The 20532-nt window shown below is 34.4% G+C and overlaps 1 protein-coding gene across 7 annotated transcripts in view; it reads left to right on the top strand.

Moving 5' to 3' along the window:
• PTPRK (protein tyrosine phosphatase receptor type K) overlaps window positions 1-20532 on the top strand; it is a 575029-nt gene that overhangs the window by 417365 nt on the left and 137132 nt on the right. For all 7 annotated transcript variants that reach the window (XM_058307405.2, XM_058307403.2, XM_058307411.2 and 4 more), the window contains exons 8-10: window positions 11383-11685; window positions 17429-17538; window positions 18613-18814. In XM_058307405.2, coding sequence (XP_058163388.1) covers window positions 11383-11685; window positions 17429-17538; window positions 18613-18814 — 615 coding nt within the window. The remainder of the gene's footprint in view (window positions 1-11382; window positions 11686-17428; window positions 17539-18612; window positions 18815-20532) is intronic.

Raw genomic sequence — 20532 nt, 5'->3', positions numbered from 1 at the left:
AAATTACATTTTATTTTATATGGGCTGCTATTCAGGAGTAGAAAATAATGCATTTGGTAATCTTTGGCCTAGAAATGTACCACAATTGTTAACTAGAAAAGGAAATCCTCCAATTCAGTAGTTCTAAACCCTACCTACACCTTAGGACACCTAGAAGGCTTTTTTTTTTTTTTTTTAATGAGGAGAAGGGGTGTTCCATTACTTTTTTTATTATTAGGAAAGGTATGGTGTACAGAACAATCATGCATAGAATACAGGATCCCAATTACCACCCTATCATTAACACTGTGCATCTTTGCATTGGTGTGGTACACTTGTTAGAATTGAAGAAAGCATTTATAATTGCTATTAACTTTATAACCCATGGTTTAACTTAGGGCTCATTACTTATGTTTTGCAATTCCATAGTTTGGTTTTAAACGTTTCTTCTAGTGATATAGATACAACCTAACATTTCCCCCTTTTAACCACAATCAGATAAATAATTCAGTGCTGTTAATTACGTTCACAGTGTTGTCCTGCCATCATCACCATCCATTTCCAAAACTTTCCCCTCATCCTAAATAGGAGCTCTACATTTTTCAGACTCTATAGGTTTTTCTTATTCTAATTATTTCATACAAGTACAATCATACAAATTTGTCCTTTTGTTACTGGCTATTTCACTCAACATGATGTCTTCAAGGTGCATTCATGTCGTTGCATATATCAACTTAATTATTTTAATGACTGAATAATATTCCATTGTGTGTTTATACCAATTTTATTTACCCAAATTCATCAGTTGATGGACACTTGGGTTGCTTCCACCTTTTGGCAGTTGTGAATAATGTTGCTATTAACATCAATATACAAATATCTGTTTGGGTCCCTACTTTTAATTCTTTTAGGTATATACCTAGAAGTGGGGTTGCCAGGTTAGATGGTATTTCTGTACTTAACTTTCTGAGGAACTGCCAAACAGTCTTCCACAGTGGCTGTACCATTTTACATTTCCACCAGCAATGCATTAGGGTTTCTGATTCTCCATATCCTCTCTAGCACTTGTAATTTTCTGTTTCATTCATTTTAGTGGATGTAAATGGTATCTCTGTGGTTTTACTTTGCCTTTCCCTGGTGGCTGATGATGTTGAATATTTTTTCATGTGCTTTTTGGTCTTTGTGTATCTTCGTTGGAAAAATGTCTATTCAAGTCTTTGCCCATTTTTTAAATTGGGTTGTCTTTTGTTGTTGAGTTGAAGGATTTCTTTATATTTTCTGGCTATTTAACCCTTACTGGTTATGTGTTTGCCAAATATTTTAAATATTTTACAAATATATAGGTTTGTTGTTTTACTTTTATGATAAAGACCTTTGAGATACAAAAATTTTTAATTTTGATGAGGTCCCATTTATTTATATTTTCTCTTATTGTTTGAGCTTTGGGTGTGAAGGTCAAGAAACCATTGCCTAACACAAGGTCTTGTTGATGCTTCCCTATGTTTTCTTCTAGGAGTTTTATACTTCTGTCTCTTTCATTTAGGTATTTGATCCATTTTGAGTACATTTTTATATATGGTGGGAGGTATGGGTCCACCTTCATTCTTTTGCAAGTGGAGACCAAGTTTTACCAGTACCATGTGTTGAAGAAACTATCCTTTCCCAATTGAGTGGTTTTGCTTCCTTGTCAAAAATCAGTTGGCCTTACCAAATCCAATGGATGTGTCATGATGATGGAAACGAGTGTTGTTGGGGGGGGAGAGGGGGGGTGGGGGGGTGGGGATGAATGGGACCTCACATATATATTTTTAATGTAACATTATTACAAAGTCAATAAAAAAAATTAATTTAAAAAAAAAAAAAAATCAGTTGGCCATAAACATGAGGGTTGATTTCTGAACTCCTAGTTTGATTCCATTGGTCTGTGTGTCTTTCCTTGTGCTTGTAGCATGTTGTTTTGGTTACAATAGCTTTATAATAAGATTTAAGGTCAAGAAGTATAAGCATGCTAACTTATTTCCTTTTTCAAGATGGCTTTAGCTATATGGGACCACATATGTTTCCATATATATTCAATGACTGGTTTTTCAATTTATGCAAAGAAGGTTGTTGAAATTTTAATTGGGTTTGTGTTGAATCTGTCAATAACTTTATATAGAACTGATATCTTAATATTTTGTCTTCCAATCTGTGTACATGGAATGCCCTTCTATTCATATATGCCTTGATTTCTTTAGCAATATAGTTGTGGTTTTCTTGTATAGGTCCTTTACATCTGTAGTTAGATTTATTCCTAGAGATTTGATTCTTCCAATTGCTATTGTTAATGGATTTTCCCCCTGATTTCTACTTCCTGCTGTCCATTACTAGTGTATAGAAACATTATTAATTTTGGGGTGTTAATCTTAAATTCTACCACTTTGCTGAATTCATTTATTCGCTCAAGTAGCTTTGCTCTGGATTTCTAGGATTTTCTGTTTGATCATGTCAGCTACAACTAGGGAAAGTTTTACTTGTTCCTTTCCAAGTTGGATGTCTCTTATTCTTTTTTCTGGCCTAAGGTTTAGTTGTGATGAATTCTTATAGCTTTTCTTTATCTGGCAATGTCTTAATCTCTCCCTTGTTTAGAAAGAAATTCTCAACAGATAAAAAATTCTTGGCTGGCAAGTGTTTTCTCTGAAGACTTTCAGTATTTTAACCCACTGCCTTTTTGCCTTCATGGTTCTGATGAAAATTGGCACTCATACTAATTGGGACTCCCTTGTACATAACACGTCACTTTTCTCTCGGGACTTTCAGAACTCTCTCCTTGTCCTCTGCATTTTGCAAGTGCGATCCATATATGACAGGGTATATTTCGTTCATGTTTATCCTGTTTGGTATTCTCTGGCCTTCTTTGCTGTGCATATTCACATCTTTTGCTATGTTTGAGACATTCTCTGTCATTATTTCTTTGAATATTCCTTCTGCTCCTTTCTTTCTTTTCTTTCCAGGACTCCCATAATTATGTATATTGGCATGCTTGATGATGTTCCAGAGGTGTCTTAGGCCGGGAAAGGTGTCAAGAGCTTCTTCGGTGCTTCCCAAAACTGAGCTTTCTTGACCTGCACAGTTCATACAGCCCTTCTTCTGTATTCCACGGCTCTGAGAAAGTGTGCCGTCTCTAAGCCTCCTCAGCAGCCTCTGTCTGGGCAAGGTTGGACCAATAGCCACCCTCAGGCCCATGCCCCAAGCAATCCAAAGTAGCTAATCAAAGGCAGTGATTAGTGATTGACTTGTGCCCCCCAAGCTCACCCCTCTCCAAGATCTTGGGGAAGTGGATTTTTATGTGCCTTTTTGGCACCAGCAAGCTGTGCCAACAGCTGAACCCCACTGTAGCTGCTACAAGACTGGGGATGGATGCCAGTAACTACCCTGTGGAGAGAGGAATTTACTGGTATTTACCATAATTTATCAGTCCCTTCCTCCTGCTCTTCCTGGGTGCTTTGCAATTGATTCACATAGGTGATTCAGACAGTTCCTCCCAGTTTAATGTAGTTCTGGTGGTGGGACTGATTCCTGAAAGTTCCTACCCTGCCATCTTCCCACAGTCCTCCCTTATTTTTCATTTTTCCTAGCTCTGTCAATTTCCTAATTTACAAATGAGCTGAAGCAATTAATCCTTGAAAGTCACTGGTATTAATTATAGTCTCAGGCAGGTTTCCTTGCGGTTTTGTAATCCTTTTTGTCACATTTGCACTGTTTACTATCTCAGCTTGATGCTTGTTGACATGCTGATTCATGTTTTTGTGCGACAGATAAGTTTTTTCCCATCCAGAGGAATGAGTGTGAAGAGGTCACACCTTATAATCACACTGGCATTTCCAGTGCGAGTAGACCATATATCTCCTTTTAATTTAATCTCTGAAAAATGTACTGGGATTTCTGCAGCTAAGCTGTACAAATCAATAAAATTTATAATCAAGACTCTCTAATCTCCAAACCTAATATAAAACTGCACAACTATTGATTACATGTGGAGGATCTACAAGCCATTAATCATGCATGAAAGTTGAGAATAAACAGTGGCTTCAGAAAAGGAAATGAACAAATAATCATCCACCCTGCAGTCCTTATCTACCTTTCCTCCTCCTCTGAAGCAAGAATGTTACTAGGTGCTTGCATTTTATAAAGTGAAAAGATGTGTTAAAGCATATCGATAGCGAGGATCTCCTTTGAAACCTGTACACTTTAGCTTATTTCTGTTGTTATTGATATATTTTCACTACCTTTTCCAGATACGTGATATAAAAAAACACATTAGTCTATTTAGTATTCCAGAGAGAATGAAAAAAGGAGCTAAATTTATGTATTAAAATCATAATCTTCATAAGGAATAAAATAAGTGGTAGATACTTGGAATAGGATCATAATGTAATTCCCCATTTTTCTTTAGTTTTGTTTTTTGGTGGGGAGCAAGTCAGGAAGATCCATATCATAAGAAAACCTCACTTAAAATGGGCCCTGTTAATATTTCATTAACTAATAAATGTTATGACACATTTTCCTATTTTGAATCCACCGACTAACTCCTTCAGAAAGATTTTAAGATATTTACGAGATCATTAAGTAGTTGAGGAGAACATGTATCTATGTAGTTGTTACGTAGGTAAGAAGAACATTTCTACATCTATGCAGTGCTGGGGGACTGGGATAAAAATTTACATGTAAATGTATTTTACCTATCAATCTTTTGCAGTCAAAGTCAAGAACTTTAGAGTATGTTGTGGATTTGTTCACCTACATAGTCATTGATATACATAAAATAAAGTATTTTAACTGTTACTTATGTTAAAATGATATACTTAATTATTATGGCTCACATAAATTCTTGACATGTGTTATGACTCAGAGAGTTTTTATTAATTCTGTAATTAATATACTGGACTTTGTGGGAGCATAGTGAAGAAATGAACCCACCTTCAAAAAATGAACAGGAAATGAAGACAGAAACACAGCCATTTAAAATCACTTTTAAAACCATGTATCAGGGAGCAGATGTGGCTCAAGCAGTTGAGAACCTGTCTCCCATATGGGAAGTCCTGAGTTTGGTCCTGGTGCCTCCTGAAAAACAAAAACGGACAACAAGCAAAACAAACAGAAAAACCAACTCAGGGAAGCCGATGTGGCGCAATGACTGAGAGCCGGCTTCCCACATACGAAGTTTAATCGCTGGCTTCCAGTACCATACACACACAAAAGATACCATCACAGTGCCTGACACATATCATGCTTTAATAGTAACTCTTATTAAAATAAAATTTAAAAATCCTAAATAAGTATGTAATGATTCTAAACAACCCATTAATACTGAAATAAAATTCTTAAAGTACTGTTTTATGGAGAGAGCAGTGGCCTAATCATCACACTGAAGAAAAAGATTAGGAACAGAGGTTATATCAAAATGTTGAACCACAGTGAACCAAAAAAATCACAGTGCAGTCTAACAGAAATGTGTGGCTTACATTTCTGGGGTAGTTGGCTAGGAGCCCCAGTGATCTTGGCTGGCCCACAATTCTGCTGGTGGATCGGCTCTCATGGGCTGATCTAGGCTGGCTGCAGCTTGGACAGCTGGGGCAACTCAGCTCTGCTCTGTATGTATCCTACTGTCTAGAAGTGATGGCAGAGGTGTAAGAGCAAGCAGAAACATACCGGGCTTTTTGAGATGTAGGCTGAAATGAGCACACTTGTCATTTCCAACTTTCTGTTGACCAAAGCCAGTACCAATGCAAGCCCAAAATTAAAAAGTGAGGAAATAGAACTTTTTGGTGTGAGGATTTGCAGTCATATGACAAACAGTGTGGATACAAGGAGATTTGTAGAATTGGAGCCATCATTATAACTACCATGGAAGGAAATTTGGGTCCTAGGTTCCATTTTTATTTGCTCTTATGCTTTAAACATACATATTAAAAGTCTTTGCTTTATTGTACAGAAAATAAATTTTCTGAGCATATACTATGGGCCAGCCACTGGGTTAAATGCAAAATAGTTATCTCATTTTCAGACTAAAATGTAGGTAGGCAACCTAAGAGGCAGGTAATTTATCTTCTTTTGAGGAATAAAGAGGGTATTGAAAATCCCTTGTAGAGTTTTGTCATTGTTTTATGCAGCTCCTCTGAAGTCACCTTACATTTTACATTGCATATTATGAAACCATGTTTTCCATTTTAGTTTTTCTTTCTTTTAAGGTTATATGCAAATAACCGTACCGTTTTAGGTGTTTTATTTATGATTTTGCTTAAAATAATTAGAATAAGCAAGCTCATAGAATCAGAATCTAGAATATAGGTTACCAGGGGAAAAGGTAGGTGTAGGGAGTAGGAGTTAATACTTAAATTGTATAGAGTTTCTGTTTGGGTTGATCATAAAGTTTTGGAAATGGATTGTGGTTATGGTAGCACAACATTGTGAACATAATAAATGGCATTGAATTATATATTTGGAAGTGTTCAAAAGGGGGAATTTTAGGTTGTACATATATTACTTGAATGCAAATTTAAAAAAAAACAGGACTGTACAACCCTGTGAACCCTATTGTAAACAATGGACTAGGTATTTAATAGTACAATTATGAAAATGTTCTTTCATAATTTGTAACAAATGTACCACTAATGCAAGGTATTAATAATACAGTGACATATGGGAACTCTGTGTTTTATGTGTGATTTTTCTGTAAACCTATACCCTCTCTAATAAAAAATAAAGTATAAAAAATGAAGAATATGTGTGAAAAATAAGGCTTGTTTGTACAGCAGAAGCAGATTACTCTTTTCTAATTTTCTTCTATAAATTAAGAAGGTACCTTTTCCTTTTTCAATTTTATATTCAATGCTAGTATGCAGAATGTTTTATTTTTAAGTGTTTTTAAATTAAAACATGAGTTAGATAGGCAGTATTGGAGCTGAATTGAAGTAGATTCATTGATTATAAATTACATGTTTCTTGAAATAGTCTTATACCATTGCATAAAAATTTAGATGAAAAAGAGTTAAAGGGTATCCAAATTTTCAACTGCCCACAATTTGTGAATTAGGTTTCATAATAAGAGATTCAATAGGATTTGCATAGTGGAATATGAAACATCTTTGTCTTTTTTTTTTCCATGTCTCTTTGGTAATATTGTTCTCTAAAAACCATATTATTTTAAGAGAGTTCAAATATTTTCTTAGAGTTACCTGATGAACCTCAGTCTAACTCTTGAGAGTAGAGAAGATGATGTATTTGCGTTGAATTTGATGATTCACTTTGTATGGTTCTGATAGCGCTGTACAAATATTACTCTGACTTTGTGGGGTTGATTTGTTTTGTATGGTTCTGATGGCACTGGACAAATATTAGTCTAACACTGTGGGGTTGCTGAATGAGCCATGTGCCCCCTTTCATTCCACATGCCGCAATCTAAGTGGGTCCCTTCAGCAGCACAGCCGGAAAAAAAAATGCACTGACAGTTGTCTTTTGATTATGCCTTATGGTATGGTACTAATCAAGCCATCTCACCAACTTATCATTAACTCAGTTTGACCCGTGGGAGCTGAGATGAGATCTTTTTGGCAAGACTTTTGATGTTATAACATCGAATAGATGTGAAATATAAAACCTTGTTTATCATCAGTCCTCACCATGAGGAAAAGAATAAAAATACAAAGCATCTAAAAGGAAAAGGAAAAGACATCTTCCAGAGGACCTTAAAGTTTTATTTCCTCCTCCAAGGTGTACCACTATTTGCTTTATTTTCTTTAACTCATCTTTGTTCAGAAATTGCATCTCAATTCTTTTTTTTTTCACAGTAACAAATATATTTTTATATATATAGGCAGTCAGAAAATTCACTTTCCTTCTATTTGTTTAGATAAGTGGAATGGAAATTGTGCTTCGCAGTCAGCATCTAGGGTTTCTGATGAAAAGGCAGGCAGGAGCACGGAGCTTCTGTCATGCTTCAGTGTTCTTAGTTTGTGCACATCTTTGACAAGAGCTTGCTTTTTCCCTTGGCACGAGCTATGGGACAGGTTCTATTTTTCTCTGACTGACAGTTGGATAATACGTTTTATCATTAAAAACTGATTCTAGGGAAATATGATCCCTGCCCTTGATTTGCTTTCCACTGCTAGGCTTTTGTTTTCACAACTTTTTCAGAATTATAAGAGATTATCACTTCCAAAGGACAATGGATATTGACCTGCCATGTTACGTGTTGTTTAGCAAGTACCCCTCAAAATTTCAATTATCTTTTTTCTGTTATCTAGACCACTTGTTAAATCATCTTGCTGTTGAGACATGACTCAAAGTCAACAGCTTCTGTCTGTTCGTGTTATTAAGTAGTTATTCATTTTATCCTATCAAGTTAGGGTAACTTTGGCACATAAATGATTACAACCAAAATTATCTCACATTTGAGTTATTGAGAATTTAAGTGAGGGCACTCCTTTATTTACCTACTTATTATATGATATTGGCCAAAGATTTTGATATGTGACTTTTCTGCCATTCCTTTTTCTTTCATTTTGAATTAATATAACCTTTCTCAATATACTGAGTAGGAAATTGGAGGACAATAAAAGGGAAAATGGAATGGTAAAAGTAAGCCTTGCTGATCAACATTGGCAGGCAAGATAAAGAAAATACTGACATTTCTCATTGCATATGTTTTAAACAATTTAATAGGTAAGTGTTTTTCTAGAATGGTAATGAATTGAATTGAATGAATGGAAGAGAGCTTTATGCCAATTTGTTTGTACATATGTCCACAGGACACTTAATAAGAAGAATTGAGATTCATCAGCTAAAGAATAGAATGGGGAAGGACTGGGTTTTGTTGTAGTTTCAGGTCTTTTACCTGCTTCTTAATATTATTTCTGCCCTCACCCCTTTCTCCAAATTTATTAAGGCCCATGAGACTTTAAGCCTTTTAATTCTGCTGGTGTCATCTGTGCTTATTTCATAGATTTCTCCCAGTTTCAAACCACTGGCTGATAATTCAGGGAAAAGTTTGGACCAGTATGAGTACTGAGTATAAAGATTTCAAAATGAAGTAGGAAAATCTGGGACAGTTTGACTTCCTGGTTTTTCTTTCACCCTCTTGACGTTGAGCTGTTCCTGACTCACAAATTTCCATCCTGAAGTTACCTCCGTGGTCTGCTATCTCTGGCCTATGTACCTATATGACTCAGAATTGCTAGAAAACACAGATTCATTGGATGGATTCTGCCACATTTACACATTCACTCTCTTCAGCTGAATTCTTATTACTTTTCATTGAGCAGTCCTTTTGCTCTTTCCTTTGTGCATGTACGTGAATTTTCCCCTAGAGCAAGATGCATTCAATATCTATAGGAATATGTACCCAAGCCAAATTTTCTACAAACTGAGGTGACCAAATCTTATAACATATATTGGAATCAAATTTGGCAATAGACAAATCAGGAACAAATTTAATAGAAGGAAGCACAAAATCTAAGCTGAAATCAGAACCAGAATCCATTTATTAGGTGATACATGAAATGAGACCAAGAAAACTTGGGGAACATATTTAATTAACAACATTTGGGTGACAACCTTTGTTTTGGAAGGAATTTTCTGTGTATGCTCATTTTCACCTGTCTCAAAAGCATTCTTCTGAATAAGGATTCTGACACTAAGTCTCCATAGAATTCCCTCCAGTTGTTATTGCAAACACTTTTTTCACTTTCTACAAGCCCTCCCTTCATTCCCATGACCTAATCACCTTACTGTTACTGAGAATAATCTCCTTATTTTTGTTATGGGATCTTACATTCCGATTCTGAATGCCTTTAGAACAAAATATTACTGAACATGAACATGCTGCTAAGTTATATCTGCTTGCTTACCCGTAGGCAACAACATCAACATCAAAGTTTATCTGGAAATTTATAGGGTGATCCTTGCTATATTTGCTTGTTCCAGTGCCAAAGATGGTGTTTCATTCTAACTGATGAAGCTGAAATTACCATCAAATCACTCCTGTCCCTGGCATAGAGCTAGACATATAAAAAGAATTTTTTTTTAAAAATTGGAAAGCCATATTTTTTCTCTGATCTACTAATACTGCTTAAGGTAACATATAAAAGTGTTCGCACGAACTGGCTACAATAGACAGATTGGCTGGAAGCTTAAAACCTAAGCTTTAGATTCAAAGAAAGGTTCATTTGCATGGATCTGTGTGTGTGTGTGTGTGTGTGTATGTATATAATTTCGTGGCTTTAAATTAAATGACCACCAGTCTGTGTTTCAGATGACACATTTAATATACTGAACTGAATTTCCAATTTAGACTTGCTGCCTGTGTACTAGGCTGATAATTTTTATAGAACTGAGATTTTAATCTCAAAAATGAAAATGTATAAGAGCACCATTTTGGGCATTTCTTGTTTTATTTATTCTTCTTTTTAACGAGAACAATTGGCTGTATTTATGTGTTAAAGGGAGTCAACAGCAAACTATCACCTGGGCCTTGACTTTGTTAAATCAATGTACTAAGGTTAAGCTGTGTATTGGTGTCTTTGCTGTGTAGACATTGTCATGGCCATGACTTTCATAGAGTAATTATTTTTATTAAGTTAGACGGTTAAAATTAGTCTTGCATGAGGAAAGAATACACTTGGGAAGCAGTGATGGATGGACTCCAGTCTTCAGAGTGTCTAGTTCTGCCAGCATTTTCCACTTGAGTGGAAATTCACCTCAGAGTTTGGTTTGGGTGACAGTGAATGGATTGTCAGTACTCAGTGTTCCTAGAAAGAGACAGAAAGAGATCAAGAAGGAAAGATGAAAATGTGAATATCCATATGTGTACTTGTAATTTTTCTCAGATTTTGTTTTGCTCTGATGAACATCATTACTGGAATAATAAATGTTAATTAATATCTGTGTCATTTTTGTAAATGGTAGTTTAGTCCTACAATTAGAGTAATTAGTATACAGCGTAGCCTGGTGACATGATAAATCATAGAGCAGAACATGTTGAACTCTTATCCATTTTGATGTATTAGCGAATTCATTTGCTCGATAACGACAAAAGAAAAGAAAGATGAGAAGTTGCATGGTAACAACAGAAACAACTATAACAGCATTGTGGCCATGTTTCAAGGTTTTTATATTCCCACCAAGTTCCTGAGTACTATGGAGTGTTGACATTTTACATTTCATTTCTTTTCCTATTGATAAATCACAGTCCCAGAATGACACCTTCAAGGAAGAGATCAGGAATAAAGAAAGAAAATGAGAATAAAAGAGGATTTTTCACATTTCCCTGGGTTTGCATGTGCTATGTCATACTCCATGTTTTCTTTTGCCAAGGTTAATCATAGTACATGTGACAGCTGTCTAAATCTTTCATTTATTTTTCAGAACCTATGCGAACCCCAAAGACTTTAAAGATTGCCGAGATACAAGCAAGACGCATTGCTGTGGACTGGGAATCCCTGGGTTACAACATAACTCGTTGCCACACTTTCAATGTCACTATCTGCTACCACTATTTTCATGGTCACAACAAGAGCAAAGCAGACTGTTTGGACATGGACCCCAAAGCGCCTCAGCATGTTGTGAGCCATCTGCCACCTTATACCAACGTCAGCCTCAAGATGATCCTCACCAATCCGGAAGGGAGGAAGGAGAGTGAAGAGACAATTATTCAAACTGATGAAGATGGTATGCTCATCCTCCATTATTTAAAAGAGGGGCTATTGGGTATGATATTGCTAAAATTTCGCCCTGAATTGTCCAATTCTGAATTGGACTCTGAATCTGCTAAGTTCTTCTTAATGAGGTTAACTTTGGAAAGAGTTTTCCTTTAACAAAAAAACTTTATTTCCTTGAGAGAAGCATCCAAATACTGAATGAAACATGCTTCTTTTGTCTTGTCTTTCGATACAGTGTTGTAGACGTAGGAATCATACTAAAACTTTAAAGTTTCTCTTATCTAAGCTTCAAAAATAATTTTTATTGTTCATGGCATTGTATCAACTCTTGGTAAAATGCATTTGATTTGAAAAAGTAGGCTTCCAATAGTAGTTGTTTTCATTTTCCTTAAATTTGCAACATCATTTTTTAATGTTTTGGTCTAAATCTAAAAGGAAGCAAGTCATTTCTTTAAGTCTTGATAAAGGGCATTCTCAGATATTGACAATCTGTTCTATCATCATCCTTTATACATCTTATTTTACTAACAAAAGCTATACAACCAATTACTTAAGTACACTTTATCTAACCTGTATGTATGTTACTTCTGAACTGCTAAGTAATAGGAACAAACATATGTCTTAATGTTATAATATACACCTGGCTATAGAAGTATAGTATAGCAATATAGTATATTAGCATTCTCCTGATTCAGTAAAAATGTTTTGGATCCTATCCAAAAAAAACTACAAATCATGATAAAATTTTAATAATAATAATAATACATTCTTTTTTCTTTGGTAAAATTTATTTGTAATTGTAGTAAAATATAAATAACAAAAATCATTTTAATAATTTTATATGTGCAATTATTTGACATTAAGTACACCAACAATACTGTATAACTTTCACCACTATTTCCAGACTATTTTTATCATCCCAAACCAAAACTCAAACCCAATTAATAATAAGTTCCAGTGCCTCCCACACCTTCCCTCCAATAACTACTATTCTGCTTTCTGTCTCTATGAATTTGCTTATCCAAGTATTTCATATAAGAGAAATCATATAATATTTGTCCTTTTGTGTCTGGCTTATTTCACTCAACATGATGTCTTCAAGGTTTACCCATGTCATAGCACGTACCAGCATTCATTTCATTTTACAGCTCAAAAATATTCCACTGTGTGGATCTAGTACATTGTTTATGCATTCATAGCCTTCTTTTGATGTCAGACATTTCCTTTTCAGAATTTTCTTTTATGGGTGAAAACAAGTAGGTAGTAGAATGAATGAGTGAGTGAGTGAATGAATGAATGAATGAATGAATGAGTGATCTGAACTTGGAGTCAGGAATCAAGCTCCAAGTCCTGGATGTAATACCTCTGGAACCTTAGCAAATCCTTTTACCTCTCTGGCTCACCATTTCTCATCTCTGACTGAAGGATTTAAATTAGATGATCTCTAAGATTCCATTCCCTTCTAAAATTCTTTCCCTTTAAGTGATTATATCTATTTGGGTTTCAGAAAAGAGGATATATTTTATACCCAAGTCTTCCCAACTTTCTTCAGGTTCTGAACTTTAGGGTCAGATCTATAGTGTGGTACCTAAGTATGAAATTGCCATAAAATAGGCTAAGATGCCCTATTTTTAGAAAACAGCCATTATTTCAAGCCCTTCCCCTCCTAAAAGTGGAAACGACACTGGTTTGTCCTGGTTGTTTTTGTTGTGATAAGGTGAAGTGAGAGCTCATTTAGCTCTGATTTTGAACAAAACAATTAACATAGCCCTTAAATTATACATGGAATTATTCTCATATTCCTAAAATGTCAAATAACAAGTCTCAGAGTTATTTGTGATAAATATACTTTTGTTTGTTTTGAGATAACTATTTCAGCTATTATGTTTTAACTTTCACCTAATTGAAGCAGCAATAATATTTTAGCCAACAAATCCATAAATACACAAACACCCATGCATATACTTACTTATGAAAGAAAGAATAATTAGGGGTAGTTGTTTCAGAGCTGTATGAGACAGATGGGGGCTCTAAGCATATATCCAAAAATTGATAAATTTCTATTTCTCATCTCCTAAAATGGGATAGATATTAAAATATCTGGACTAGAGCTTTTGTAACTCATGTTTTCAGTACTAAGAGTATAATCACATGCTTTAGTGCCTACACTTAAATTTTTAAAAATGATTTATTAATTGGTAATTTTAGAGTCAATTATATGAGTTTTGTGTTTCTTCAGCCAGTCACCTTCTAACAAAACAATCCATTTCAATGGTATTTTGGATATGGTTTGTTAGTTTGCCTTTTTTTCCCACAGACAAAAGAATGCAATCACGCTTATATAATCTTTCTCATATTGCGTTCAATTTTTAATGTATTTTTGGGTACACATATGACTAGACTAGTAATAAGAAAAGGAATTAAATGGAATTATGCTCTAAATCTTTCAAATTCATGACTGTCTTGTTTATTTCATCCAGAAATAGTCTTGTAAAAGTAAAATACCATTAACTATAAATTTTACTGTCAGTATTAATTTCGTTCCCAGTTTCTTTTATTTAAACCACTAATTTAAAGGATTTTTTATTGGCTTTGACAATATAAGTTGCATATTATTATTATTTACTAGTATGACCACAGACTAATCCTTTCTGGTGAGAGTTTTTTTTTCCTTTTGTCCTATATAGATGTATAAGATTTAATGATTAAAGTACAAACTTTCTGTGACATATTTGCAGGGAACTCAGTTTTCATATCTGTCCGTGAGAGCTTCAGTTTCTACATAGAATACTTGATGTGTCTTAATGTTCCTTGGGGGGTCGAGAACATCTAAATCATAATCTATTGTTGCAAAGATCGATGGATTATGACGATCTGATTAAGTCAGTCTTACTAAATTATTGCTGCCCTACATACATAGAAAAAGAATAAATTATCAACCATCTAATAAAAGGATATAATTTCATGAAAAGAATTCTGGGGACATCCATAAATCATGAGAGCAAAGCTAGAATGATTTCCCACCAGAACCCTAAGGTGGAATTTATATTTAATTTATTGCGTACATTTTTTAATGCATGGGTAGAATTTTTTTGTATGAGGTTTAGTTTTCATTTTTTATTCCAACATTTCTAAAAATCAATATTATGAAGATAACTTAGCAGAAAAACCTGGTTTGGGGACTTTTTTAAGAATACAAAGCTATTTTTAAATATCTATTATATTTTAAAGGCTGTAATGCTTATTTAATACAATCTTGCCCCACTCATATTTCATTTGCCCCCTCTTTTCAATTTTGAGAGTTGCATTTTAGCAGACTTTTTCTACACTCAAAAAAAATTTGCTGAAAGAGTTCTCAAATAAATCACAAGCAGAGGAACAAAACTCAGCATTCTGTCACCATTAAAAGTTGTTGATGTGGAACTGGGAAGTGACATTCCCTGGCAATCTGTAGAATGTTATAATAATGCTTCTATTGACTTCATGTTATCTTTAGACAAAGCATAAATATATATAGATATCATCTGTATATACACAGGCATTATCTCCCTTCATGTGTAGAGTTATTGAATATAATTATCTTCCTTCATGTGTAGAGTGTTATTGAATAAAGTTTGCTCCTACCCCCATCCCGTGTGTGTGTGTGTGTGTGTATTTATGCATGTGTGTTGTAGTTTGCCTAAGTCTGATTCTTTTTTTTTATTCTACTGTAAGTCCAGGTATCAATGGCATAGCACTCTCTTGTCCATAACTTTCCCAGAAACAACTAGTCTCCTCTCAACACATGACCTGTAGGTACTTGAACTAAATCCTCTTGACAAAGTAGAACATGTATAAGAAAAGCAAAGAAATTCTACAGTTCTAGGGAAGCTAAGTTACCCTGCAATTTTACCCCACTATCAATGCAGAATCATGCAGTCATTTTAAACCATACCAATTGGTGAACAATTTGAAATACGTATTGCCGTTTTATAGTATTTGTAGGCCAAATTGTGTTGAGAACAAAGACATTTATATAATGATAATACCAGTCAACAAACATTTCCTCACTATTTGGGGGTTTGACCTCTCCCTCCCCAGCCCCCTTCTATGAGAGATATGTCAAGACGTTGTCCTTCATCACATTAATAAGCTTGCGTCGTTTGAGTAACAGGGAAACAACAGATACTCCCCTAGAAAACCAACGAGTGCTCCTGGCAGCCTCAGCAGGTAGCCTGGATTGCCCAGAGAGGCTGTTTGGCCTTTCTGCCTTCATTGGGGAACAGCAGTACTGAGAATCCAGAGCTAAGGAGGAGTCAATGCTTTTGGTGAACTTTTCCCCAAACCTGCAGCTGACGGATGCTCGAGCACATCTTCTTAAGATTTTTGTTGGCATCTTTCTTTTTACTTTGGTTTTTTTCCTTTATGGATTTACTAGTAAGGTGCCAAATTATGTTGCCTGTCTTAGAGGTCATAACATCATTCACAATCTTCTTGTAGATTGGAATAAATCTTACTCTAGTGACATACCGTTCACCATTTCTCGATGCTGCTAGCCACGGTGCAAAGCATTTCTTTTGATCCAGTGATTTTTAATTTATTTCAGTCCTCACAAAATTGCTATATCCTTTGAAACTACATTTCTAGATAATGTCATGTGTGAAGTTCACTGAAATGTTAGATGAAGGGAAAATATTAATTAAAAATTATACTTGCACAATATTGGGGTTGGTATTTTCAAAAGGAAGCAAGTTTTAAACCAAAGTAGAATGATTAGTATACATTTATAAACATTTAGGTTATTTCTATTCATTTTTCCAATCTAATGGAATTAGTAGCAGGGTATTTATGTGATTAAATAGCAACTGGGTATTCATACAAAACCTACAGAAGGCAAACACAAAAAGTGAATGTATCTTCTGTTTGTTTGTTTCTTTTTTAAATGAAAGGAGATGAATCATTCAGGTCTGCCACTGGGTATTCCCAGATCTGACATTTGCAAATAAAGCCGGGAGTAAAGGCTTCTCAAATCTTGTCATTCTTGGGGACACTTCAAAACAAGTTATGCTGATTGTTGAGTTCTAAACAAGTCCGATGTTCTAAAATGATTTGGTTCTTAGCTTTGAAAAAAATGCATTTCATTTAAAAGACCAAAGCAATGATATTTGAACCTATTAATCTCAAACAACTTTTAAAAAATTATGGTAATCAACACTATCTTTTGTTACATTATAGAAATTTAATAAGTACTGCTTGAAAGGCCAGGTTATTAATGGGCATTCCAGTCCTGTGCTATGTGATTTGGCTTTTGTTTCCAAGGAGTGTTAATTATTACTATAATTCATTATTTTATGAACTTTGTTTATGGATATTCTTTAGGGGCATATCATAATCTTCAAAAAATCTTTCAGGGAAATACTGCTCTGTTCTTGAAAAAAATTACAAATGAGATCTTCATGTTATTAGAAGTATACAACAGAGAAAACTAGACAATTTATTCAACTCTCTAAGGTGGTAATATATTCTTTTGAATAAAAACAACTTTGCATTCTAAAATTTTCTTTATTAGAAGCTTGTTGACTTACTCTAAATTCCCATATATTAAAGTCAGAAGAGTATTGATATGGCTTATTTTATTTTTAATGACACATTTTTATTTATATTACATTATTTATATTACATTTATTTTTAAATTTGGCTGTTTTAACTTACATGATTTAAGCTTTCTCTTTCTGATATAAATATGCTTCTAATAAAAAACACATGTTTTCTAGTGCCTGGCCCTGTACCAGTCAAATCCCTTAAAGGAACATCCTTTGAGAATAAGATCTTCCTGAACTGGAAGGAACCTTTGGATCCAAATGGAGTCATCACTCAATATGAGGTACTGGGATACCGGGGAAGCTAATTGAAAGGTAGATTGAAGAAAGAAGGGGGAGAGAAAAAGGAAGAGGTTAGAGGGAAATAATACAAAAGAAGTAAGTGAGGATTAAAATCATATTAGTTCTTTGTTTTGATTTACAAATTTTTTGATCCCAAGAATGAGTGTTGAAAATATTTTGAATTTCTTAAAGTAAAGGCATTTTTTTTTCTGGGAAACAGGTTTGACCTTGTCAAACAGACTTACTAATGGCTCTAATGAATAGTCACACATAAAGAAAAATGATTTTATTTTTCACAAAATTAAGAAGCTTATATTTCCTGGTGTGATTTAGGAGGGACTATTGAATGTCGATTATTTCAGAGTAAGGAATGTATACCCAATAGGAAAATATATCATATACTTGAGTATTTCAGAGCTTCGTGTCAACTTTGGGTATAAAATCACTATCTTTTCAAATATGAGAAATTAAAAAGAAGAAGCCAGAGGATCATTTTAATTGCACAGATGTATAGTTCTCTTCCTGCCTAGTCAGTGTGGATTAGAGCAGAAAATGCTTAAATTCCTAGTGACTATGGAGAGTGCCATGGGAATGAAAATCACTAGCATAGTCTTATAATTAGTGACTATTTTAGCATACTTGAATATTTACATGAAATCTGTTATGAAACTTGGACAAAGTAAATCATAGAATAATGATAATAATAAACATTTGTTTAACACTCTCATTTCATACACATCGATGTATATAGGCATAAGATTTTGTGTGGATATGTATACATATGGATGTGTAAGTATGTTAATTTATTGTTTGACTTGGTGGAAGAAAATGGATGTATAGATTAGTCTAGTCAATTGTAACTATCTAGATACACATGTGGGTAGAGTACAGACAGGTGAACAGACAGAATGACAGAGAAAGAACCTTACTGTAATGAGAAGGAAAGAAGTGAAAATAAATTATGTTCGATCTCAAGGAGGTGCTGTTTGTCATTCTACCTTAATTAAGAAGCATTTATTTATGTTTTATTATAACTTAGCCTGGATGTGTAATGGAATATATATTTCTTAAAATAGGTCAGCTATAGCAGCATTAGGTCATTTGATCCTGCAGTTCCAGTGGCTGGACCTCCCCAGACCGTTTCAAATTTATGGAACAGCACACACCATGTTTTTATGCATCTCCACCCTGGTACCACCTACCAGTTTTTCATAAGAGCCAGCACAGTCAAAGGCTTTGGGCCAGCTACAGCCATCAATGTGACAACCAATATCTCAGGTATGCAAATGCTTAAAGTGCAAACAGGATTGTTCATATTCTTGGCTTATAATAACCTGTCTGGGAAAATCACATGTACATAAAATGTAGTCCATCTCAATTTTTGAGTTTTTAAGAATGATGGAAGAATTATTTGTGGGGGGAGGAGTGGGGTGTGGCAGGTGGGGGGTATATGGGAACCTCTTATTTTTTTAATGTAATATTAAAAAATAAATAAAGACCAAAAAAAAGAATTATTTGAATACAGATGATCAATCTGGTTATGTGTCCAAACCCAAACAAACCTCATAGTCACTTTGTAATTAGCAGCATTCTTTAGAAAAATTCTATCTTTATGAGAAATCTTCCAAAGATGGTTATAACTGCTAATATAACTTATTAAACCTTTGAGGAGTTGATCATTATTATGCCATCAGATCTTTATTAAATAGATTTTTTCACAAATCAGTTTTGTTGGTACATATTAATAAAGCATAAGTCCATCCGAAGTATACAATCAATGGTATCTGGTGTAATCACCTATTGGTTGATTCATCACTTCAGTCATTCTTAGAGTACTTTCATTATTCTAATAATAATAATAAACAAAAAGCAAACAAAACTCATCATTTCTGAATTTCTCTATGCTTCCCCTGCCATACATAACTGTTCTTCTTTTTCCTTCTCTCTAGTAAATTTGCCTTTATATTTTGTTCAAACAGGTAGTATTACCCATATTCATGTTTTACATGAAGTTTTACTGTCATGTACAGTACCTTGTTAACAGTTCTGAGCTTTTCTTCTAGTAATATACATGACCGTAGACTTTCACTTTCAACCTCTGTCATTCCCAAAGATTTACAAATAACCTTTTTACTAATTCTGCACGGATTAAACCTCAGCTTTCCATCCTTAACATCATTCTATTTTCTGGTGACCTATATTCTAATTATGGACTCCATGAGTTTACACACATAATTAATTCATAATAGTATAATCATACAGTGTTTGTCCTTTCGTGTCTGGCTTGCTTCACTTGACATAATGTCCTCCAGGTTCATCCATGTTGTCATATGCTTCATGGCTTCATTTCTTCTTACCACTGCATAATATTTCCATCGTGTGTATACACTACAATTTATCCATTCATCAGTTGATGGACACCTGGGTTGTTTCCAACTTTCGGCAATCATGAATAATGCCACTGTGAACATTGGTGTTCAGATATCTGTTCGTGTCTCTGCTCTCAGTTCTTCTGAATATATAACTGGTAATGGTATTGCTGGGTCACATGGCAAGTCTATATTCAACTTCCTTAGGAACTGCCAAACAGTCCTCCACAGTGGCTGTACCATTCTATCTTCCCACCAATGGTGAATAAGTGTTCCTACTTCTCCACATCCTCTCCAATAAGGAATGAAATGATATCGCATTATAGTTTTGATTTGCATTTCCCTAATCGTTAGTGAAGTTGAACATTTTTTCATGTGTGTCTTCACCATTTGTATTTCTTCTTTGGACAATTGTCTTTCCAAGTCTTTTGTGCATTTTTTAATCAGGTTGTTTGTCTTTTTATTGTTGAGTTGTATGATCTCTTTGTATATCATGCATTTAAATCCTTATCAGTTATGTCATTGCCAAATATTTTTTCTCAATGAGTCGGCTCCTTTTTCACTCTTTTGAAAAAGTCCTTTGAAGTGCGAAAGTGTTTAATTTTGAAGAAATCCCATTTATCTATT

Source organism: Dasypus novemcinctus, chromosome 11, assembly GCF_030445035.2.
Source record: "Dasypus novemcinctus isolate mDasNov1 chromosome 11, mDasNov1.1.hap2, whole genome shotgun sequence".
NCBI lineage: Eukaryota > Metazoa > Chordata > Mammalia > Cingulata > Dasypodidae > Dasypus > Dasypus novemcinctus.
Note: the sequence above shows the minus strand (reverse complement) of the source record. Positions and strands in the feature narration are given on the sequence as shown.